Raw genomic sequence first — 26,079 nt, forward strand, 5'->3', positions numbered from 1 at the left:
GAAGTTCATGTAATAGACTCTTTTGCTTATGTGTTCTTCTAGTTATTTTATTGTTTCAGGTCTTACATTCAAGACTTGAGTCCATTTTGAATTTTTTGTGTGTGTATGGTGTGGATAATGGTCTGGTCTCATTCTTTCTCATGTGGCAGTCCAATTTTCCCAGTAAAATTAATCAAAGAGGCTTTTTTTGTTCCAGTGTATATACTTAGTGTCCTTGTCATATGTTAGTTGTCCATATATGTGTGGTTTTATTTCTGGAGTCTCAATTCTATTCCATTAGTCAGTGTGTCTGTTTATGTTTCAGTAATATACTGTTTTGATTATGTCTTTAAAGTATAGTTTGAAGTTTGTAATTGTGATACTTCCATTTTTTCCTAGTCATAAGAACTTTTACTATCCAAGGTTTGTTACTAGTCACATATGAATTTCAGTAACCTTTGTTGATTACATCGAAGAATACCACTGGGATTTTTATTAGGATTGCATTGAATCTGTAAATTGTCTTGGGTAGGATGGGCATTTGTATAATGTTAATTCATCCAATCCATGAGCAGAGATGATCTTTCTATTTCTTTTTGTTTTCTGTTTTTTTTCTCAGAATGTTCTATAGTTTTTTTTTTGTTGTTGTTGTTTGTTTTTTGTTTGTTTGTTTGTTTTTTGTATAGATCCTTCACCTCCTTTGTTTGTTTAATTCCCAGGTATTATTTTTGGTGAGATTATAAATGAGATAGTTTTCTTAATTACTTCTTCTAGTTCATTATTTGTATTTAGGAAAGAAACTGATTTTTGTGTATTGATTTGTGTCCTGCAACTTTGCTGAACTTGTTTATTGTTTCAGTTAGTTTTTCTGTGGAGTCTTTGGGGATCATCATACCATTTTCACATGATTCCTTTTTGACTCCTAATGCCTCTAGCTAGGGCTTCTAATACTATTTAATAGAATATTATTTAGTAGATCTTTAATTTATTTTTTTACTATTTAATAAATCTTACTATTAGATTTTTTAATAGATTTTATTACTTAATAGATCTTAGTGGTAAGCTTTCAGTTTTTCACCATTGAGAATGATACTAGCTGTAGATTTGTAATATATATTTTTGTTTTATTATTTTAAGATAATTTCCATTTATCCCTAGTTTCTCAAACATTGTCATCATAAATAATGAAGAATTTTATAAAATGCTTTCTCAGCATATCTTTATATGATCATGTGGTTATTCTCTTCTTTTTGTTCACACGGTATATTACATTAATTGATTTTCAGATGTTGAACCATTCTTGTGATCCTATTTTAAACCCCATTTAGTCTGGTGTATTATTCTTTAATGCATTTTTTTTTATTTTTTTAAAGATTTATTTATTATTTATACAAGAAGCGGGGTGCAGGCCAGATGTGCAGGAGGGTGAGAGGATTCACCAGAGACAGAGTGGGGAACAGAACAGGTAGACTGACGAAATACACTGCTGAGGGGAGCAGCTGGCAAGGCAGGAGAGGTCTGCCGCGCCATGTGGGACCATCGCCGGCGGGCCGGGATGGAACTGGCAATGCGGAGGCTGCTGACAGCTTCACAGCCCAGCGCTCAATCGCTATGCCACCAGGGGAGGTCCTTTAATGCATTTTTAGAGTTGGTTTGCTAAGACTTTGTTGATGATTTTTGTGTCATTGTTCCGTAGGGAGATTGGTCTGTAGTTTTATGTCTTTGCATTGTCTTTAGTTTGGTACTAGTGTAATGTTGGCCTCATAAAATGTGTTTGGAAGAATTCCATCTTTCTCAATTTTTTGAAAGAGTGAGCAGTATTGGTATTAGGCCATCTTTCATGGCTTGGTAGAACTCACTTGTGAAGCCATCTGTCCTTAGACTTTTGTCTTTTGGAAGAAATTTTATTATTGTTTCAATTCCCTTGCTCATGATTGTTTGGTTCAGGTGATGGTGATGCATTTCATTTCTATTAAGTATTGGACAATTGTAGAAATCTAAGAATCTGACCATTTTTTCTAGGTTGTTGAATTGGTTTGTTCATAAATGTTTAAAAAAATCTCTCACTGTTCTCTGCATTTCTGTTGCCACTTCTCTTTCATTTTTGATACTATTTATTTGAATTTTCTCCCTCTTTTTCTTAGTGAGCCTAGCTAGAGGTTTTTCTGCTTTGTTTACTTTTTTTTTTTTTTTCCAAAAAACCAGCTTTGGTTGCATTGATATTTTAGCCAGTTTTGTTATACTTTATTTCATTTATTTCTGCTCTAAGTTTTATTATCTTCTTCTTTCTATTGCCCTTTTTGTTATTATTCTTATTCTGGTTCCTTGATATGAGAGTTTTCTAATATGGATCTGTATTGCTATCTGCTTCCCTCTTAGAACTGCTTTTGCTGTGTCACTTCCATTCTGACAGGTTGTGACCCCATTGTCATTTGCCTCAAGGTATTTTCAGATTTCTTCTTTGATTTCCTCATTAACCCAATGTTCATTCAATGTTCTATTATGCAGTATCCGTGTACTGAAGTACTTACTTGTTTTCTTTTTTTAGATGAATTGTAGTTCACTACCTTTATGACCAGAGAATGGTCATAATTCTCTGATATGATTCAGCCTTCTTGAATTTCTTGATGTTTGCTTTGTGATCCATTATGTGGTCAGTCTTGGAGAATTACACATGTTGCTCTTGATAAAAATCTTTATTATCATTATTTTAATGGGCCTATAAATGTCTGTTAGACCCAGGCAGTTTATTTAGGGTGATTATGAGCTTATTTATTTTATGTCTCATTGATATTTCCATCAGTGCAAGTGGGCCATTGAAGTGTACAACCACATATGTTTTTGCTCCAATGTCTTTTTTTTTTTTTTTTCAAATTTCACTGCAGTTGTCTGATGTACTTTGGTGTTCTTTCATTTGGGGAGCATATAGAGATGAGTTTTATGTCTTTCTGTTTTATTTTTATCTTCATCATTATGGTATCTATCCCTTCTTTTGTTACTTTTTAAGCTGGAGGTCTATTTTGTCTGATATAATATGGCTATTCTTGCCTTCTTTTGGATGTCATTTGCTTGCAAGATTGTTTTCAATCCTTTTACTTTCAGTCTATGTTTATACTTGGTACTTAGGTTCAGGAAAAGATTGGATTCTTTTTCCTAATCTAGCTATATACTCTGTGTCTTTTCATTGATGAAGTCATATGACTTATAGAGTGATTATTGACATGTAAATGTCAGTCACTGCCATTTTGTTCCTAGTTTGTGGCTCTATTCATGAGCTTATTATGTTCTTTTGTGTTGTCCCTCTCTTTGATTTAGATTGTAAAGTTTCTTTTAATATTTCTTGGTGGAGGTGTTTAGTGGATGCAAAGTACCTAAGATTGTCTTTTTCTTTGATGGCTTTATCTCTCTCTCATACAAAAAGGAGAGCCTTACAGGAGAGAGTACTCTAGTCTTCCCCCCCCTTTGGAGTATTTTGAATGCATGGCATTCCATTCTTTTCTTGCCTGTAGTATTTATTTGAGAAATAGAATAGTAGTCTAATTAGTTTCCTTTGTAGCTTATTTCTTTTTTTCCACCTTATTAGCTTCATTATGTTTTGTCTTGGGCTCTTAGGAGTTTTATTATTATATGTCTTGCTATAGTTTTTCTTTCATTTAGGTAGGTAGGTTTTCTCCTCACTTCTTATATTTCTCTGTTCTTTTCCTTCTTAAAGTTTGGGTATTTCTCCTCCACTAATTCCCTAAATAGATTCTTAATTCCCTTGTCTCTCTCTTCTCCTTCTGTGATCCTATGATCCTCTATTTTCTTTCATCACAGTGTCAGATAATTCTTTGAGTATTTCTTGATTATTTTCTCTTTGTTTCTCTCTTTGTTATTATATCCTGCTTCTTACCTCTTTTTATTCATTCTTCCATTTGATTTATTCTACTCCCATGGCTTGCTCCTGGATTTTTTTTACTTCCTCCTGCAATTCTTTTTTTTTTTTTTTACTTAAAGTTTTCATTTGAGTTTTCTGTTAATTGATTTGCTTCTCATAGTATTTATATCTTTTTTTTAAAAGATTTATTTATTTATACAAGAACGGAGTACAGACCAGAGGCATGGGAATTTGAGAGAATTCACCAGAGTCAGAGCAGGGAGCAGAACAGGCAAACTAACAAAATAAACTGCAGAGGGGAGCAGCGGGCAAGACAGAAGAGGTCTGCCACACCATGTGGGTATCTCTGTGGCAGGCCAGGAATTGAGCCCGCGCTGCAGAGACTGCGGAAAGCTTCACAGCGCTGCACTCAACCTGCTGTGCCACCGGGGAAGCCCAGTATTTATATTTTTATCTGAGTTTTCTTTGTATTGTTCCCATTCTTTAGTTACTTAATCATGGCCATCTTGATTTCTATGTCTGATAGGTAAAGAAGTTCTTCCATATCTTTATGGTTCAGTTCTAGGGTTTTATTTTCTCTCTGTGATGTATTGTTGCTTGGCCATTGCTAATTTTGAGTTTATTCTGATGTAATTTGTTCTTGTATGTATGTATTGAATGAATCTTCTCTACCATTGAGCTTGGTGTTTACTTGATGTTGAGCACAGCTACTGGGGCTTTGTATTATCTGGAGTAGTGCTAGAGCCTCCCCAGAAGCACTTCTGGGACTTGTTCTGGTGGCTAGGAGGGCCCAGGTATGCTGGGTTGAGGCTGAGTTACTGAGATTTTGATCCACCCAGGGTGGATAAGGTATGATTTTTATGGCCAGGAGAGTGTAGGGTTTCTGAAGATCCTTTATAAAGAACAAGATCCTGTGCAAAACTGAGTGGGGCTTGTGTCTGATCCTAAGGCACTGGTAGCTGAACACTGATTAGGATTCACTTCCTGGGTACAGCTCAGTGTCCATGGTGAAGAGATAGGTCCTGCAAGTCCTGCTCTCTGTGTGCTCTGCTAATGAGGTGCTTTTGGCTAGGCCTAGAATAATGGGTGCTTACCTGGTGATTGCTGAAGATCCCTGATGTGGAGCAAGGCTTTGTGAAATTTATGCAGGGTTAAAGATCTGCTCTGAGGTGCTGATGTTGACCACTGAATGGGATGCACTTCCAGAGTGGAACTGTTGACCTACTTTGAGGTGTATGCCCTGCAAGCCCAGGACTGGACTTAAGCCTGATCCTGAGGTACTAGTGACTGAAAATTGAGTATGATACACCTCTGGGGTACTCCTGGAGACCCACGCTTAAGAGCCGGGTAGGCCCTGCAAGGCCTGACTGGGCTTGCCTCTGCTCCAGAGAGGACGGTAACTGTGACTAGGGTCAGTGGGACATTCTGGGGGTTGCTGAAGATCTCTGATAAAGAAAAAGGACAAGTCCTTCTGCTACCCTGACTGGTGGGCAGGTATGCTTCAAGGCCCTGGTGGCCCTGGTGGCTAGAGGAGTGTGCGATGCTCTACCAGGGTGTGATTGGGGCTCTTGGAGAAGAACTAGGCCCTGCCATGTCAAGAATGGGATGTGCTTGTGATTCTGAGATGCTGGTGGCTGAGCACTGAGAGGGACACACTTCCCTAGTATGGCTGGGGACCTGCAGTGAGAGGGTATAGGCCCTTCAAGCTCCAGAGGTACTTATGGTTAAACCTGGAGTCAGAGGTGCTTACCGGTGTAGCTGAAGATCCATAGTGTAGAATGAGGCCCTGTGCAGGCCAGGCTGTGGTACAAGTCTGCTCTGGGTGATAGTTGCTGAGCACTGAATGGGAAGCACTTCCAGGGTGTGACTGGGGGACCCATGGTGAAGAGGTAGGTCCTGCAAGGCCAAGATTGGATGTGAGTCTGTTCCTCATGTCTTAGTGGCTGATAACTGAATGTGACACATTTCCCAGGTGCTTCTAGGGTCCCTGAAGTCCCTTGCTGTGGCTTGAGTCTGCCCTGGAGGTGCTGGTGACTGAGCACTTAGTGGAGTGCCCTTCAGGGGTTAAACTGGGGACCCATAGTGAAGTGTCAGGTGCTGCAATGCTGGGAATGGGGATTGTTAATACACTGAGCACTGGTGGCTGTCCTTGGATTCAGGAATACTTACCTGGGGGTTGTTGAAAATCCGTGATATAGAGCAAGCTCTGTGAGGCCAAGTTTGGGGCACAGGTATACTCTAAGGATCTGGTGAGAGCTAAGTTGGATGCTCTTCTAGGGTCTGTGTGGGGGCTTGTAGTGAAGAACTGGGGCTTGAGTCTTCTCTGTGGGTGTTGGTAGCTGAGTAGAGTAGAATATACTTCCCAGGTGCAATTGGGGGCCTGAGATGAAGAGCTATGCCCTGCAAATCTTGGACACTGGAGCTTCAATATGCTCCAGAGACTGATGGCTGAGCACTGAGAGGGAAGCACTTCCATGGTGTGGCTAGGGTCCCTTGGCGAAGTGGTAGGTCCTACAAGGACAGGACTGGGTGTGCATCTGCTCCAGAAGTGCTGGTGACTGGGCCTGGAGAAGGGTGATTCCTGGGAGGTGGGGTGGGAAGGTCACTGAAGATGCCTTATGTAGAGCAAAGCCCTGTGAGGCCCAGCTGGAGTGCAAGTCTACTCCGGGGTGTTGTTGATTGAGCATTGAGTGGGATGTACTTTTAAGGTGCGACTATAGGCGTGGGTGAAGAATTAGGCACCTAAAGTTCCTGACTGGGGCTCGAGACTGCTCAGGAGTCACCAGTGGCTGGGAACTGAGTGGGATTTACTTCCCAGATTAGGCTGAGGGTTCATGGTGAAGAACTGGGTGCTGCAAGGTAAGTAAGGGGGCTTGCTTCTGCTCCTGAGGTGCTGTTAGCTGAGCAGTTGGACACACTTCCCCGGTGTGGCTGGTGGCAGGTAGTGAAGGCTAGGCCTTACAAAGCCAAGACCGAGGCTTGAGTTTGTTCAGGAAGTGCTGGTAGCTGAGACCTTAGTGAGATGCACTTTTTTTTTAAAAAGATTTATTTATTTATTTGTTTGTTTGTTTGTTTGTTTATTTATTTATTTATTTATTATTTAATTACACAAGAACCAGGCTACAGGCCAGATGCACAGGATGGTGAGGGGATTCACCAGAGACAGAGTGGGGACCAGAACAGGCAGACTGACAAAATACACTGCTGAGGGGAGCAGCGGGTGAGACAGGAGAGGTCTGCTGCGCCATGTGGGACCCTCGCCAGCTGGCCGGGATGGAACTGGTGCTACAGATGCTGTAGACAGCTTCACAGCATGGCACTCAACCGCCTGCGCCACCAGGGAGGCCTGAAATGCACTTTTAACATGTGGTTGTGGGCCAGCCCATGCTGAAGTTGTTGGCATTGTATGGCTTGGACTGGGCATGCATCTGCTCCAGAGGTATTGGTGGCTTAGCCTGGAATCAGGGATGTTGACACGGGTATTGTTAAAAATCCCTGATGTAGAGCAAGGTCCTGTGCAGCCATGCTATGGCACAGGCTACCTGGAGACTCTGGTGGCTCAGCGTGAGTGACATGCACTTCCCATTTTCAGCTGGGGTGGGTGGTGAAGAGCTAGGCCTTGCAAGGGCAGACTGGGGCTTGTGTCTACTCTTGACTTGCTGGTGGCCGAGCACTGATATTTTTGGCATTTCAATGGATGGAAAGGTGGAGTTTCTTCTAATTCTCTATGTTTTTGAATAAAATGTTAATATATAGGGTATTATGATGAAGAAAAAGCAAGTTATGAGTCTCACCAGTATGACCTAACCTTTGATCTGTTTAAAGTTATACCTGAATGTTGGAATCAAAGTGAAAACAGATAACACAAAAAAATGACTGTTTAGTTAAGAGAAGTATAAAGAGATAACTAACCCAGCTGTTACCTGAATGATGATGAGGAGGTAACCATGAAAAGAAGCAGGAAGAAATATTAGGCAAACAAAATAGCTCTCTTTCATGGATGAGTTGAATCACTGTGGATTCTTTAGTTTAAGCTTTATCCACTTCCTACCTCAATATTTCTATACCACAGTAATTTTCCTGCTAAGCAATTATGCAGAGAAAATATTACATATTTCATAATATACATATGTGTATATCCAGTATGTGCTTATATGTTTCCTTACAAGGGATAGGCAGTTAGATAGGCAGATGCATACATACACACACATATATACAGGTAAATAATATAAAAATATAAAGTTATCAAACACCCAACAGTATACAATTGTTTCATATCCACTACTTTTATAAGTATGCTATACTACATTTTATATTCATTATTTCAGATTATTTCACATTAATCATCACAACAAAAATAAGATGAAAAAATTATTGCTCCATTTTATAGCTAAGCCTTTTGTCCAAGGCATATTGTTATTACATACATTGTTGACATTTTATAAACCATTATCAAACTAGTGTACACTGGTCTCCAAATATGATCCCCACTGCTATGTCTTGGCATAAACTGATGGGAACCAAGTGGTCTAGTGGGACAACAGATCTGAGAATTGCACTTAACTAAGTTTCAATGTGGCTAATTTAAGCAACACCTCTCTAAAACCTTAGAGCATATGAGTATTTTCTTTAAGTATTTTTTAAAGATTTATTTATTATCTAATAAAGAACTGGGGTACAAGCCAGAGGTGAGGGGGCAGGATGAGAGGATTCACCTGAGACGGAGTGGGGAACAGAACAGGCAGACTGACTGAAATACACTGTTGAGGGGAGCAGCAAGTGAGACAAGAGAGGTCTACTGCACCATATGGGTTGCTCCCTGGCCGGCAGGATAGAATGCGTGCTACAGAGGTGTGGAGAGCTTCACAGTGCTGTGCTTAACCCCTTGCACCACCAGGGAGGCCCATTTTTCAAGTATTAACAGAAAAGTAAGTCAAGAAATTCTGCTTATTGATGACTACTTATTCCCCAAATACAACCTCCAATCTCCATTTAGTGTAGTTTTGCTCATGCCTTTCTTCAAAAAAAACAAGTACTATAGTAAATGTAGCTAAGTAACAAAGCAATGTGAATTTTACTGTTGAGTACCTAAATGTATGCCAAGCACTTCCCAGCAAACTTCACATAATTTATCTCTCATTTGATCCCATGAAATCCCAAGGAAATGCATCACTATCCCATTTCATTGAAGAAAAAGTTGAGGCTCAAAGGCATTATGGCACTTCCTTGTATTCCCGCTACCGTTAAATAATGCAAAAGGAGATTTCACCATGTACCCTTTCCAATCTACTAAGCTATTACATGCAAATAAGAAACTTTTTAGGTAGGCTGATGAGGAAGTGGTTATGAATATGCCATCAGCTGCAAATTATGCAACCACAAACCCCAGCTATAATAGTCATAGTTGGCAACCTTATCAGTGACTTTTCTTCATATTTTCAGTCTTCTCTTCTTGAAAAATGGGGAAAATAGTTGCATGTATTCTATAGAGCTTTAAGAATTGCATGAGTTGACATAGTTAAATCACTTAGAATAGTGCCTACACCTATATAACTGTTGCTAAGTGGTGTTATTACTAACTTTTCAATAGATTATTCATATTTACAAGTTCATTTAAGATGTCACTGTATCTACAACAGCTTTCCTAGATCTCATTTCCCCACCTAGTACTTGCCCCATTAGAAGGATTCTTTTCTACACTGTATTCTGCGCTGTCTGATGTGTGCTGTTCCATGACTCTCCTATTCATTTCCTTATGTTGTGGCCATTTGAATGGTGTATTTTTTTTTTCTGCACTAGTCTTTGCAGAGACTTTCTTTTGATTGATGAGTCAGAGTTTGCTGGAATGAACTTGAATGCACATTAATTACAACACTTAATACTCCCCACTGCCATTTTGTTCCTTGCGTGTGGTTCTATTCAATACCTTATTATGTTCTCTATGACTGCTCCTCTTTTTGATTTGGATTCTAAAGTTTCTTTTAATATTTCTTGGTGGAGGGGTGTAGTAGATGCAACTCCCTAAGATTGTCTTTTTTTAGTGTGTCTTTGTACACATGGTATTCTATTAGGGTACACAGTGTCAAAAAATCTGTATTTTCAGAAGAAATGGTCTTGAGCCTTCCCTTCTAAAACAATAATTGTAGTTTCAAGTTTAAAGCCTTTTCTAGGTTAGGTAATCTATTGTTACTTGTTTCTATAGGAAAACATTATCTATAATGTTAAACCTTAACATTAAGTTTTTAAATTAATGTTAAAAAATCAAACCTTTTTCTACAAGTTATGAGACTGTTACTTTTTTTTTTTTTTGTAGCTAAAACATACTCTCGTGGGTTTTTTTTTTTTAGCAATTATATTCTGTATAGAAGGTACATAAAATCTATTTAGAAGTGCAAGTATATTTTTTCCAGAGTTTCTACATTGCACTCTCTCTGAAATTAAAGACATTCAAGCAATCACAAGTGAACGTTTGCCTTCTGTCATTCCATAACCATAAATTAAATAGTCTAAAGTAGTTACTTGACTGGTTTGTCTACTTAGGGATTTTTCTGATCTTGTGTCCAGGCTTCTTTGAACTGCAGTAGAGCTCCATGGAAATTTTCCAGGCAGGGCAGAAAAATCTCTCCATTCTAATTCCATTGTTCAAATAGACAAAGGATTTAGTACCTTACACAAATTTATTGCATCAATCAGATGCTCTGTGTCACTTACCTTTCATTCCCTTTAAAATTTTCTTCCTTTCTAATAAATGGTTCTTTCCCAATACTAATTTGCTTCACAAAAATTAAAGTTATATAAGATGAAGACTCTGGCAAAACTACTTTGAACAACCACAGTTAAAAGATAATGCTTTTAATAACTTTGAATAAAAGTAATGAATCAGTAAAGATTTTATACTTGAAGCCTCAGAGAAAACAAATTCATTATTATGTTATCACTATGAATTGCATGATCTGTCAATACTATGCAAATTTTCAGATGAGGCATCAGAGTAAATGTTTTGTGTCACATTTTAAATAGATTCTGGCTAGCGGTGGAGGACCTTAAGAAAAGACCTATTCGAGAAGTCCCCTCCAGAGTTCAGGAAATATGGCAAGAATTCTTAGCTCCTGGAGCCCCCAGTGCTATTAACTTGGATTCTAAGAGCTATGACAAAACCACACAGAATGTGAAGGAGCCTGGACGTTACACATTCGAAGATGCTCAGGTTGGTACACAGACAAGCTCCTGAGAAGTTGACAATTGAAAACCTTTCATTTTATTTTCATTGTAATTGAAAGCTATGTTTAATAGTTTCAATTTATGTAAATAAATTGAAAATATAAAATGACTCATCTAGAAGGAAAATGGTACACTATACTGTAAATATTTTTTGAATCCTGGGTATGTTTTGTGAATTTAAATATTTTTATGCGAGAATTTCTTGAAAGAGAATATTTGAAATATTTGAAATTGTTTACTTTGTTTTCTACTCACTCTCGCTCATTATGTAAGCAAACACTTATCTAGCAATGACCCCACTTCAGTAACACATATTTGAAAGCTAATATGCATTACATTATAAAGAACCTAAGATTTGGACATTCTGAAATAATTCATTTTGAATAATCAGAACTAAATTTAGTTTGATTAAAATTATGTCAAAGTAAAACCGTTTTTCTCTCTGATGATAAAATGTAATAGTAGATTCAGGCATTAATTAGTTTTCAAAGTTTATATTTTAATTTACAAGTAAATTTATATTAACTTTGTAAGACAAATTTTTTAGTGTTTTTTTTTTCTCAAATGGACATAATTGCCTCCTTGGAAATTATTTGAATTTCTACTTTACTTAAAAAAATATTTGTAAGGGGGGGCGGAGCAACATGGCGGCGAGGAGACACTGCGAGTAAGATCTCCCATTAAAAAAAGTTAATAGGGAGGAAAAGCGGCAGGTCCCAGTGAGAACTGGGACACGGAAGATAAACTGGTGACTCCAGCAAACTGCCCGAAGAAGAAAGTTGCCATAAAAGAGGACCAGAAGGGAGGAAAGCGCAGAACCCTGCTCCCCTACCCCGCCCACAAAGTCGGCACTCTCCGACCAGCAGAGAGGAGGGAAAAAAAAAAAAACCCTAAAACGACCTACAAGAACAAACTAAGCAGCAAGCAGGACTGTGAGTGGAAAGGAACTATTTCAGGAACCACACCCCGTGAACGGGAGCTGTAGGGAATCCTGCAGGATTCGCGTTGGAGGTGAGCTCCAGGCGCCATTAAAGAGAGACCCCGCCCAGGAGAAGACCAGCACCAGCACACAGCCCTGGGCCACCCAGTAAACTTGCACAAAAAGCAGAGCGCTGGAAAAGCAGACGCGGATCGGGATCGGGATTGCGAGGAAAAGCAGTGCCCTTGAAAAGCAAACGCGGATCCCGATCTCAGCTGCCCAGGTCCCCGTGCCTGCGACCTAGGCTGGCGGGGAGACGCGTGGAGGCCCTCACTGATTGAGCAGGAACCAGGCACCCAAGCACGGGAGCGGGATTCAAAAGGCGCCATTCCTGCACCACTGAACTGGGCTACAGCCCGCGGCCTGGAACTGAGTGCTTTGGAACTGAGACCCGGGGCACGAAATTAGGGGCGTGGGTTCCCCACGACGGTGGGGCACAAGGCAGAAACAGCACCCCAAAGCCGTTGAGGTTTACCCTACCATTCCCGCTCTGCTCCCTGTCCCACGGGGTGGAAAATCAGCTCCCCAAGGGCTCTAGGAGAGATCTCTGGCGCCACCTAGCGACTTGAAACCAGCAGAGGCTCCTGGAGGAGCCAGTGGCCAGCTGGGGAGTTAGCCCATGCCGGGCCCCTTCTGACCAGTAGTCTGAGCCCACAGGGGGAGCGAGCACCCACAGCCGGGGCAGACCAGGCGCGCAGAAGAGTGTGCCTGAGACCGGACGCGTAGGGAGTGTGTCCCACATCACCATTTTAGAACAGGGACATTTCTTCAGTAAAGACTACCTGCAGAAGGCTTCCTCAGGAGCCAGAGGTGAGCGGGGGAAGTTCGCCCACGCCAGACCCCCTCTGGCCTGCAGTCCAAGCCCAGAGGGGGAGCAGGAACCCACCGCCGGGGCAGACCAGGCGCACAGGGGATTGTGTCCCCATATCGGCATTTTAGAACAGGGACCTTTCTCCAGTAAAGACTGCTTGAAACTGACATATGGCTCCTGGAGGAACCAGAGGGGAGCAGAGAAGCTCACCCAAGATGCCGGCCAGTCCCAACAACACAGTGTCCCAATGCATACAGCAAATTAGAAAACTGACAGTAGGGAGTAGAAGAACCACACGCAACCTAGCAACTCCCCAGGGAAAAAGCACACCACAAAAAGAAAACCAGCCCCCAGATTGCAACGACAGTAACTTGGAAGAACTTCTGAGCCTTCCAGAAAGAGAATTTAAAATTGCCGTGATTAAAAATCTGACAGAAGTCATAAAGGAAAACAATGATAAGGGAAAAATAATCAACGATCAGAAGAATGAAATTGAGTCCCTAAAGAGGGAAAACAATTGTCAGAAGAATGAAATTGAGTCCCTAAAGAGGGAAGTAAAAGAAATGCAGTAGATCGAAGAATTAATGGAAGAACTTAAGAATTCTGGGAGAAGCAATGAAAGCAGAATAGATGAAATGGAAGAACAAATAAGTACTCTTGAAGACACAGAAATAAAAAGAACCAAAACAGAAAAGGAAAGAGAAGTACGAAGGAAAAAGAACGAGGAAAGACTTCGGGAACTATCTGACTCCATGAGGAAAGGAAATATAAGAGTTATAGGAATACCAGAAGGAGAGGAGAGAGATGTAGGAACAGAGAAAATATTCAAAGAGATAATTGAAGAGAACTTCCCAAACGTGAAGAAGGAGCTGAAAATTGATATACAAGAAGCAAGAAGAACACCAAACTTCCATGACGAAAGGAAAAATACAGCAAGACACATAATAGTAGAGCTCCCAAGAATCCAGGAAAAGGAAAAAATAATGAAGCTGCCAAGAGGGAAGAAACAGATAACATTGAAAGGAAAGCCAATCAGACTGACATCAGACTTCTCCGAAGAAACAGTACGGGCAAGGAGAGAGTGGAGGGACATAGTCAACAGACTCCAAGAAAACAGATGCCAACCAAGTATACTCTATCCCGCAAAGCTCTCCTTCCTCTTTGAAGAAAGAATATGGACCTTCCCAGACAAACAGAAACTCCGGAATTTCATTACAACTAAACCCCCACTCCAAAAAATACTACAAGGAATCCTAAAGCCAGAACCTCAGAGAGATGAATAACAATGAAAGAAGGCCAAAAAAAAAAGTTATTAAAAGAATAAATAAATAAAATCAAAGGAAAGACAAACACAATGGCAAATATAGATGTTAACATATCAATATTAACTCTTAATATAAATGGACTAAACTCTTCAATAAAAAGACAAAGAGTTGCAGCCTGGATTAAGAAACAGAACCCAACCTTTGCTGTCTCCAGGAAACACATTTAGCTACAAAAGATAAAAATAGGCTCAAAGTTAAAGGATGGAAAACAATCCTACAAGCAAATGGACCAAAAAAGAAAGCAGGAACAGCTATACTTATATCAGATAAAACAGATTTCAAACTCAAAAAGATAAAAAGAGACCCCAATGGTCACTACATTATGATCAAGGGGACAATACTTCAAGAAAAATAACACTCATTAACATATACTCACCAAACGAAGGAGCACCAAAATATATCAGACAACTGTTGTCCTCTCTGAAAACAGACATCAGAGAAAACACATACGTAGTGGGAGACTTCAACACACCACTATCAACAATGGATAGATCAACAAGACAAAAAATAAGTAAAGAAACCAAAGCTCTAAATAAGGACCTACAGCAATTGGGCTTAACAGACATCTATAGAACACTAAACCCCAAAAAAACGGAGTACACATTTTTCTCAAGCGCACACGGATCATTCTCCAGGATCGATCACATACTGGGGCACAAGACAAACATGAACAGATACACCAAGATTGAAATCATATCAACCATCTTTTCTGACCATGAAGGCATCAAACTAGAAATAAACCATAAAAAGAAGGTAAGGAACTTTCCTACCTCATGGAGATTAAAAACCACACTACTGGAAGACCACTGGACTAATGAGGAGATCAAAGAAGAAATTAAAAAATTCTTTGAATTGAACGAAAAGGAGGACACCAATATCCTAAATGTATGGGATGCAGCAAAAGCAGTAATAAGAGGAAAATATATAGCAATAGAAGCTCACATCAAGAAACAAGAAAGAACTCAAAGAAACAACCTAATCTCGAAGCTCAAAGATCTAGAAAAAGAACAACAAAAAAAAAACCCAAAATCAGTAGAAGAAAAGAAATAATAAAAACCAAAGCAGAAATAAATGAAATTGAAACTAAAAAAACAGTCCAAAAGATCAATGAAACCAAGAGCTGGTTCTTTGAAAAAATCAATAAAATAGACAAACCCCTAGCCAGGCTCACAAAGGAAAAAAGGGAGAAAGCACAAATAAACAGGATCATCAATGAAAGAGGAGAAATCACAACGGACACAGCAGAAATCAAAAGAATAATCAGTAACTACTATGAACAGTTATATGGAAACAAGTTTAACAATCTAGAGGAGATGGACAAATTCCTACAACTCTACAATCACCCAAAGCTAGATAAAGAAGAAATAGAACACCTAAACAGACCAATTACAATTAGCGAAATTGAAATGGTAATCAAAAACCTCCCCAAAAACAAAAGCCCAGGACCTGATGGATTTACAAATGAATTCTACCAAACATTCAGAGATGAATTAGTGCCTATCCTTCACAAACTCTTCCAAAAAATTGAGAAGGAAGGGACAATACCAAACACGTTCTATGAAGCCAACATTACACTAATACCAAAACCGAACAAGGACAACACAAAAAAGGAAAACTACATGCCAATCTCCCTAATGAACACTGATGCAAAAATCCTAAATAAAATTTTAGCTATCAGAATCCAACAATGTATCCATAAGATAATTCACCACGACCAAGTAGGATTCATTCCAGGGACACAAGGATGGTTTAACATCCGAAAATCAATCAACATTATCCAACACATCAACAAAAAGAAATATAAAAACCATATGATAATATCGACAGATGCTGAGAAAGCTTTCGACAAAGTGCAACACCCATTCATGATAAAAGCCCTTGAAATTCTTGGGATACAAGGAACATACCTCAACATCATAAAGGCCATTTATGACAAGCCAACAGCCAGTATCATTCTCAATGGTGAATAGCTGAAAGCAATTCCATTAAGATCTGGAACAAGACAAGGATGTCCACTCTCACCACTGCTTTTCAATATAATACTGGAAGTCCTAGCCAGAGCAATAAGACAAGAGAAAGACATCCAAGGAATCCAAATAGGAAAAGAAGAAGTCAAACTATCACTATTTGCAGATGATATGATAATATACATAGAGAACCCCAAAAACTCCACAGAAAAACTAATTCAACTCATCAATCAGTTCAGTAAAGTGGCAGGATACAAAATCAACACGCAAAAGTCAGTAGCCTTCCTATACACAAACAATAAATCTGAAGAAGAAGAAATCAAGAAAAACATCCCTTTTTTATTGAAACAAAAAAAATCAAATATTTGGGAATAAATCTAACAAAAGAGGTAAAGGACCTATACAAAGAAAACTATAAATCACTGTTAAAAGAAATAGAAGAAGACACAAAGAAATGGAAAGACATCCCCTGCTCATGGATTGGAAGAATAAACATTATTAAAATGGCCATCTTTCCAAAAGCAATATACAGATTCAATGCTATTCCAATCAAAATTTCAATGTCATTCTTCAAAGAAATAGAACAATTATTGATGAAATTCATAAGGAATCACAAAAAACCCCGAATAGCCAAAGCTCTCCTGAAAAAAAAAAGAAAGGAATGGAGGCATCACACTCCCAGGCTTCAAACTATACTACAAAGCTATAATCGTCAAAACTGCATGGTATTGGAACAAGAACAGACATACAGACCAATGGAATCGAATAGAAAATCCAGAAATAAACCCACAGATTTATGGTCAACTAATCTTTGACAAAGGAGCCAAGAATATGCATTGGAGCAAAGAAAGTTTGTTCAATAAATGGTGCTGGGAAAACTGGGTTGCTACGTGCAAAAGAATGAAGCTTGACCACTACCTCACACCATACACAAAAATCAACTCAAAATGGATTAAAGAACTGGACATAAGACCTGAAACCATAAAATACATAGAAGGAAATATAGGTGAAACACTACGTGATTTGCACATCAAAGACATCTTTACAGACATGTCACCCAAAGCAGTGATAGTGAAGGCAAAGATAAATAGCTGGGACTACATCAAATTAAAGAGCTTCTGCACAGCAAAAGAGACAATAACCAAAACAAAGAGAAACCCCACGGGCTGGGAGAACATTTTTGCACACAACACTAATGATAAAGGACTGATCACAAAAATCTGCAAAGAGCTGATGAGACTCAACAACAACCAAGAAAATAATCCAGTCAAAAAAGGGGCAGAAGAACTAAAAAGAAACTTCTCCAAAGAGGAAATGCAAATGGCCAACAGGCATATGAAAATATGTTCAACATCACTTGTCATCAGGGAAATGCAAATCAAAACTACCATGAGATACCATCTTACACCAGTGAGAATGGCACATATTAAAAAAAACTAGCAACAACAAATGTTGGCGAGGGTGTGGAGAAAAAGGAACTCTTCTGCACTGTTGGTGGGAGTGCAAACTTGTCCAACCACTGTGGAGAGCTGTGTGGAGATTTCTGGACCTACTAAACATAGAGCTTCCATATGATCCAGCAATTCCACTCCTAGGTATTTACCCAAAGGACACAGAAACATCAATTCCAAAGAACACCTGCACCCCTATGTTTATAGCAGCACTGTTTACAATAGCTAAGCTTTGGAAACAACCCAAATGCCCAAAAATAGATGACTGGATCAAGAAGATGTGGTACATATATACCATGGAATATTACTCAGCATTCAAAAAAGATAAACACATGCAATTTGCAGCAACATGGATGGCGCTGGAAGGGATCATGCTCAGCGAAATAAGCCAAAAAGAAAAAGAAAAATACCGGATGGTCTCACTCATAGCAGGAATCTAGAAAACTTAAATAAGGGACCAGGAAAATGAATAACTATAAGAAAGTAAAAATCAAAATCAACAAACAACTATGAACCAGAGACACTTTTAGGGGAACGGGGGCGGGAGGGGAGGGATTGGGTCCAGAATGGGGGGGCTGCAATTGTATGGGGAATATAAAAATAAAATTTATTATTTAAAAAAAAATATTTGTAAGAAGGAAAATAAACTTGTTAATGAAAGGACATTGTTTCTTAATAATGGTTGAAATTTGGCTTTGCAAGTGGCCTTTTAATCAGAACATGCAAGGGGGCCTCCCCTGTGGTGCAGCGGTTGAGAGCTGGGTTGTGAAGCTGCCTGTAGCCTCTGCAGTGCCGGTTCGATCCCCGTCTGTTCCCCGGCCACCGGAGGAGTGTCCCACATGGCGTGTAGACCTCTCCCGCCGCCCGCTGCTCTCCTCAGCAGTGTGCTTCCATCCTTCTGCCTGCTCTGCTCTCCCCTCTGGCTCTGGTGGATTCTCTCACCCTCCCGCGCTTCTGACTGTACCCAGTGCTTGTATAAATAAATCTTTTAAAAAATTAATAAATAAATCAGAACATGCACATTTTTTAATTTCTTAAATTTCTTTTAGAGAAGAATATTAGCTCTAAAAGGTTTCTTATATTTAAAATAATATGAAGAATGAGATACACAAATATTCTTCCTATTTGCTCTCTGGCTAGGAAACATTTCTCCTTGAATTGGGATTCAGGAAATTGGCACAGATTGAAACAGCTAAGCAGCCATTCTCTGTCACAATCATAGCTTTCTATATGAAAATAATTATATTCCACAGAAATACATGAAAGCAAGGATGATGAAAATGTTGGCCTTATTATTTACTTCTCTGATGATTTATCTTTTTTTCAGTTCAAGATAAAATTTCAAGAATTTTTCTTTTTCTTTTTTTTAAAGATTTATTTTATTTATTTATGCATACAAGAGCTGGGGTGTAAGCCAGAGGTGCGGGGGTGAGAGGATTCATCAGAGACAAAGTAGGGAGCAGAACAGGTGGCTCTACTGAAATACACTGCTGAAGGGAGCAGCAGGCAAGACAGGAGAGGTCTGCTGTGCCATATGGGCCAGCTCCCTGGCTGGGGATCGAAATCAGGCAGCAGCTTGAAATTGCTGAGACTAACTCCTAAACCACCAGGCAAGCCCTTCAGACTTGTTCTAAGGTAAATAATGTGTAATATATTTGGAGATACCTTCTTGAATTTTTGAAAAGAATAGTTCTGTAACAGTTCTTTCATAACATGAAAATACAAAGCTTTCTATAGAAAACATTACCACCTGATCCTAGGATTCTCTTTCAATTAAGTTCATAATTTTGTACCATTTTATTGTTTGATTTGCATTTGATTTTGCTGTTATTTTTAAATTTACATATTTTAAAGATTCATTTATTTATTTCTACATAGAACAACTGGGGTGCAAGCCAGATGTGCAGGGGTGAAAGGATTCATCAGAGACAGAGTGGGGAGCAGAACAGGCAGATCTACTGACATGCATTGCTGAGTGGAGCAGCAGGTGGGACAGGAGAGGTCTGATACAACATATGGGTTTGCTCCCTGGCTGGGGATTGAACTCAGACCTCTGTGGTAATAGCAATGAGATTTAACCCTATGCCTACCAGGAGGCCCATTAATTTCTTTTTGACTATACCACTTTTTATTTAGGTAAAATCGATTTAAGCATTTCATGTGATTTAGAATTATAGGTTCGTGCCTCTTCAGATATGTTACCACACCACACCCACAAACAAAGCACTTATAATCTCCCATTGAATATTTCACCCCTCCTTAAGCTCATATCTTGAACTCCATTTTTTTAAAAGACTTTGGAAACAGCCCAAATGCCCAAAAATAGATGACTGGATCAAGAAGATGTGGTACATATATACCATGGAATATTACTCAGCATTCAAAAAAGATAAACACATGCAATTTGCAGCAACATGGATGGCGCTGGAAGGGATCATGCTCAGTGAAATAAGCCAAGAAGAAAAAGAAAAATACCGGATGGTCTCACTCATAGCAGGAATCTAGAATACTTAAATAAGGGACCAGGAAAATGAATAACTATAAGAAACTGAAAATCAAAATCAACAAAAACTATGAACCAGAGACACTTTTTGGGGGGTGGGGGGCGGGAGGGGAGGGATTGGGGTCAGAATGGGGGGATTGCAATTGTATGGGGAATATAAAAATAAAATTTATTAATTAAAAAAAGATTTATTTATTAATTTATACAAGCACTGGGTATAGTCAGAAGTGCGGGGGTGGGAGGGCGTTGAGAGAATTCACCAGAGCCAGAGTGGGGAGCGGAACAGGCAGACTGACGAGGTACACTGCTGAGGCGAGCAGTGGGTGCAGCAGGAGAGGTCTGTGCACCTTGTGGGACCCTCGCTAGTGGCCGGGGATTGAAACGGTGCTGCAGAGGCTGCGGGCAGCTTTGCAGCCCATCACTCAACAGCTGTGCCACCGGGGAGGCCTAACTCCATTTTTTTGGTGGCTTTTTAGCCCTAGCTTCTAAAATATAATAGAAATTCCTGCCATTGTTTGAGAAGAGACACATGGTAAGAAAGCAGGTGATGGAGCCAATTTGTCTGGATTCTACCCTGAGCTCTGCTCAGTGACCTCTTGCAATTACTTTACTTCTTTGTGCTTCAATTTCTTCATATTAAATATGGATATAATAATAGTTAGTAGTCTGGTTGAGCTTTTTTAAGGATTAAAATAACTAATATAGGTCAGTAGTTACAAGAGTACCTTGCATATACTCAACTATATTTGACAACTTAGTATACACAGCCCATCCCCGTATTCTGATAAACATCTATCTTTCCTTGAATCCTCAAATCCTCCCTGTTTTCTAGATTTGAAAATTAAGACTCAGAGACATGAATAAATTGATCTGAGTTTAAGGTTTGTATGTTGTAGACCTTGAACAATATAAGAGCTGAATTATAAAATACTTAACTCCAAGATAAGACATTACCTTACTTTCTCAACAATAAATTCTGATACAGTTCAACAAGCATCATACTATAGGTGATGAACCTTGGACCACATATTGAGGATTAATCCTGAATGTCTTTAAGTTGATTCTAAGTAACTCCAAATTAATCCTGATTTGCTTGAGGTCATTTCTTAAAATGTATATTTTTTTCCAAACAAGAAGAGTTTGGAACAAGATACTTTCAAAACTCTACATTTAACTGCTTTCAAAGATAGAGGATGTATATATGTTTCAATGACCTATATAAACCTGATTTGAAATTAATTCATGATATACTGTTAACCAAATTCCATTTTTTTAAGAATTGGAATTGATTTACAATCTCCCTATCTCCCAAACCAACTTAAACATTGATCTAAGAATAATATAATAAATTTGGAAATATATATATATATCTGTTTAGTAAACATTAGATATTCACATTGCCATTATCATTTTTAACTTTTCTAGATTTATTTTTGAACCACATGGTTTATTTTATTTTTCCTGAGAAATAATAAACAGTACCTTAACCATTATGTCTTTTTAGGAGCACATTTACAAATTGATGAAAAGTGATTCATATCCACGGTTTATAAGATCCAGTGCCTACCAGGAACTTCTACAGGCAAAGAAAAAGGTATTGGTTCTTTGTGACTTTTTTGACCTAGTTTTCCATTGTAATTATTTGGGGTAGTTACTTCTGCTTGGGCCAGATTATTGGATAAATGGTAAGTGAATGCACTCCAAGACCCTCCCCCAAACCTTTGCATTTTATAAGGGTCTTTTAAGTTGTTTATGTTCTGTTTGTTGATTGCTTATTTTCTGTTTGTCTGTTTCTGCAAATGTTTATGCTTAAAGTTTTTTAGAAACTGTCTTCATGTTTCATGTTAATCTTCTATAAACCTAGTTAAAAAATTAAAAATTACAATGCAGAGAAGAAATATGCAATATCATTAAAAAATGATAGGTCAAAAACATGAAAATTTTATTATCAGTCTAGTGAGCTAGAAATATATCCTGGACCAATGTACCACATAGACTAATTGTTTTCAGTGATATTTGCCAAAATGTAGTAATGTTTGATTCTGAATGTTTTCATTTGGCATTTATCTTGAATCATTTAGTTTCCAACGATGAATTTTAAATGCCTAAAATGATAGCCAAGCACATTTTGGAACAGTCTCAGTAGATCTCATTATTCAATTCATGGTTATAATGGAAGCCTCATTGTCAATGACACCCTATATAATCTATATAAGAGGTAGAATGTTAACATATTCCATAGGTTTTTGAAATTCTGGGACAAAATTGTAATTTTGTGAGTACAGCAACCAGTACTCAGGACCCAGTTTAAATTTTAATTAAATGAGATACATAAAATTCTAGTCAAATATCAAGTGCTCAATGTCCACAGCTAAAGGCTTCTGAAATATTGGACAACATAGAATGAAATTTCCATCCTTTCTCTTGAACAACTATACTCTAATGATGTTATTAACAGCTATCTAGTCCTGATTAAAAAAATTCTGAGATATTTTAAAGATATACTACTAGATTTCCAGATATTTAGACTTGCAAATTACCACATACAATCTTCAAATATCTATTTCATTTTAGTGTGATTTTATTTTGCTTGAAGTCACACCATTCTGTTGTGATAAAATAAAGTGCTAGTGATAAAAGTGAAAGTACTAATGAAAACAGACCCACGATCTGTGATGAGGCTTTCTTTGGCGGCTCTCTGATCTTCTCTGGCCCTGTGATTTAAAACATGGATTTGGTGTTGTATCATTTCACCATTCTGTCTTTTTCTACTCTGTTTTCCTTGCTTTCTTTTTTTATGTTCCCTATTTCCCTTTGCCCCATCCCTTCCCACACATGTAAGTCGGAACATTCAATGGATCGCAGAACATCTTTTGAAAAATTTGTACAGAATGTGGTAAGTTTTATTTTTTAGGAATTAAAAATCATTAAGTCTGATGAAATTTTCCCAATTTCTAGCCCCACTGCTCACCTTGCATCACCTGATATACAGCAAAGGTGTTGCCTCTTTCATATTCCAAAATTCATGTTTCCTACTTATCTCTCTGTCCTTCCTAGAGTAGGTAAGATGTTGATGTGACAAACTACCTATGGTGAACTAATATTTGTAAAGAAGTGTGTATTATGATATATTAGATTTTTTTTTATTTTTTCCATGTATCCTTTTCTTTACTACAGATAATGCATGCATTTCTATGCTCTTTCCCTAAGCTCTTCCTAAGTCTTAAAAAAATTTCTACCTCTGAAGAAAGAAAATGACTATTGAGCAGGTTGAATTAAAAGATTTGGTATGAATGGTGGTTGGTGACAAGATATCTCCCACCAAACTCACTAGTACGCCTTTTTATTTTTGTTTTTCAAGGTTTTGAAAGTGTTGCATAAATCATCTGCAAAACCAGTTGTTTTCCTACCAGTATTTTCTTAATATCTTGCCATGTGTTTTGCTGATGTATTCATTTGTGGGATTTTTTTTTTTTTATTGTGCCAGTGAATTTGGGACTTTCTAACATTGTGTGAGCTCGAACTAAAAAGCCTTCAACACATTTATTTTTATAGGGCAGAAACATCCCTATTTTCCCATGCCATAAAAACTGTACACCAACACTGAGGGCCAGCACTAACCTGTTATGAAAAGAGGTAGAAAAATCTTGGTTTATACTCAAGTTTGTCTGCACTGTTTGTTGAGTTGTGTGGTTAGTTCCATGCTGCTGCTGCTGCTGCTGCTGCTGCTGCTGCTGCTGCTGCTGCTGCTGTAGCTATTGCTCTGTGTGTGTGTGTGTGTGTGTGTGTGTGTCTGTCTGTCTGTCTGTCTGTAGGTGCTGTGCTTTTGCTGTGATGGCCAATAAAGTGGAGTTTTTTGTGTTGAACTGTAAGCAACTGGATTCAACAAAGATGTTTTTGTTTTCGGTTTCTTTCAAGGATCATTGTGGTGGAAAATGTTAATCAGTTCTACTTTTGAATTGCCAGTTGTGACTGTGAATAAAGTATTTAAAGGTCCTTAAAAAGCTGTATATATTTTGAACACTCAATGTGTTTGCACAAATTAAGGAACTGGAAAATAAATGACTCCAGAAATCAATCACATTATAAAGCTCACAGAATTTTTACTGACTCTATGGAATTTCTCATCTTAAATATAAAATTTTCTTAAAATGTGCCTCATAAGTGACCAGTGGAAGATAAAGATAATATTAAAGAAATGCTCAAAGATTTTTGTAGAGATCATAGTTTGTTGCACAGTGCTCCTGTATTTTTTTTTTAAGAATTGTTTCAAGTTCACCCTTTTCCAACATAGTGCTTGTATTGTTTTAGAAATTGGATTTAGAATTTCTGTTATATAATGGAAAATAATAAAACAACTTAAGGAAAATGAAAAGGGGGAAAATGTCTTTCCTCCAATATCATTCCCAAATCTTACCAGCTTCCTCAACTCTTAAAATATCATCACACTGATAAACTCTGAAACTTTAAGAAAGGATCAATAGGAAATAAGGGAAAGGTAGGAATAACTATCTACTATTTTAATCAAAAATTCATACTTAAGTGCCAACTTATTCCAAAATTGTGCTATATCTTGGGAACATGTAGACAGAATGTCTCAATTATTAAAGCACCTAATAATATTAACAAAATATTATGACATATAGAGAAAAGTTACTACTACTTCTACTTGGGATTAGGGAGGCAAGAGAAGGCCAGTGGGAAATGTGGGGATTCCAAGAGAAATTCACATTTAACTGGCTAAATAATTTACTAGGTCAAGAAGGTCAATGATCCTTTTAAGAAAAAGAGCAGAAAAAGGCTGGAACTAGTGAAGAAACACAAATTAAGTAACATTCATATAAACACACATATACACATGTAATATGTTAATAAATTCCAGCTAACCTTTAAATTCAACTGTTTAGGGTTAATCTTTTTCATACAGAAAAAGTCAAAAGTAATAATTTCCATTGAATATTTTGTTACAGAAGTACTCTAAAGAAATTGAGCAAGGAAACTGGAACTATGCTCTGATTCTTCCGTTTTACTGGTCATGAGAAGTAAATTCCTATCCTGAAAGTTATATCTATACATAATTAAAAGTTAATATACAGTACATCATTTTATCAGCAAATGTGTATAAATATTTATAAAGTAACTCTACTGGGAAAAATATTAGTGGACTACGTGCACTAATATTAGTCCTACTTAGTGGACTTTAATATGTTAATAAACTTATTTTTTTTCAAAGGTTTATTTATTTATGCATAGAAGAACTGGGGTACAGGCCAGAGGTGCAGGAGATGAGAGGATTCACGAGAGACAGAGTGGGAAGCAGCGGGCGAGAGAAGAGAGGTCTGCTGCATGTTGTGGGCCACCTCCCTGTGGAAGATTGAACTCATGCTGCAGTGGCTGCTTCATAGTGCTGCCATTCAACCAACCCCTTGCACCACCAGAGAGGCCCCACATTTTTTTAAAGATTTTTTATTTTTTATTTATTCACGCATAGAACTGGGGTGTAGGCCAGAGGTGTGGGGGTGAGAGGATTCACCAGAGACAGAGTGAGAAGCAGAATAGGCGCATATACTGAAATACACTGCTGAGGGGAGCAGCAGGCGAAATAGGAGAGGTCTGCTGAGCCATGTGGGTTAGTTAGCTCCCTGGAAATTGAACTCAGGCTGAAGTGATGATAGTGCTAGAGACTTAACCCCTAGGCCAGCAGGGAGGCCCCTTATTATTTTGTTTAATATTCCCAGTGAGATCAAGTTTGATATGGTCCCGGTCTACAGTTGTGATCTCTATTGCCACCATTTATACACTCACTATACGCCAGTCACATTGATGTTTCTCTCAGTCCTAGAAACTGCTAAGCTCTTCCTCTCTAAGTCCTATGGCTGGCATGTAGGAAAATTTGCCCTTTGTTTTTTGTTTGTTTGTTTGTTTGTTTTTTAATGCCTGGTTCTTTCTCACCTTCCAGGTTTCTG

The 26,079-nt window shown here is 38.3% G+C and overlaps 1 protein-coding gene across 13 annotated transcripts in view; it reads left to right on the forward strand.

Annotated features, from left to right (window-relative positions):
- RGS7 (regulator of G protein signaling 7) overlaps positions 1 to 26,079 on the forward strand; it is a gene marked incomplete at both ends in the record, with an annotated part of 489,391 nt that overhangs the window by 457,074 nt on the left and 6,238 nt on the right. For 6 of the 13 annotated variants that reach the window (XM_084253315.1, XM_084253309.1, XM_084253318.1 and 3 more), the window contains 2 exons: positions 10,877 to 11,063; positions 21,618 to 21,707. In XM_084253315.1, the coding sequence (XP_084109441.1) occupies positions 10,877 to 11,063; positions 21,618 to 21,707 (277 nt within the window). Of the gene's footprint in view, positions 1 to 10,876; positions 11,064 to 21,617; positions 21,708 to 22,955; positions 23,010 to 23,668; positions 23,744 to 26,079 lie in introns of those variants that run through there. The other 7 variants (XM_084253314.1, XM_084253320.1, XM_084253310.1 and 4 more) reach the window with 3 other exon arrangements.

Source organism: Talpa europaea, assembly GCF_964194135.1.
Source record: "Talpa europaea genome assembly, chromosome: 14".
Taxonomy (NCBI): Eukaryota; Metazoa; Chordata; class Mammalia; order Eulipotyphla; family Talpidae; genus Talpa; species Talpa europaea.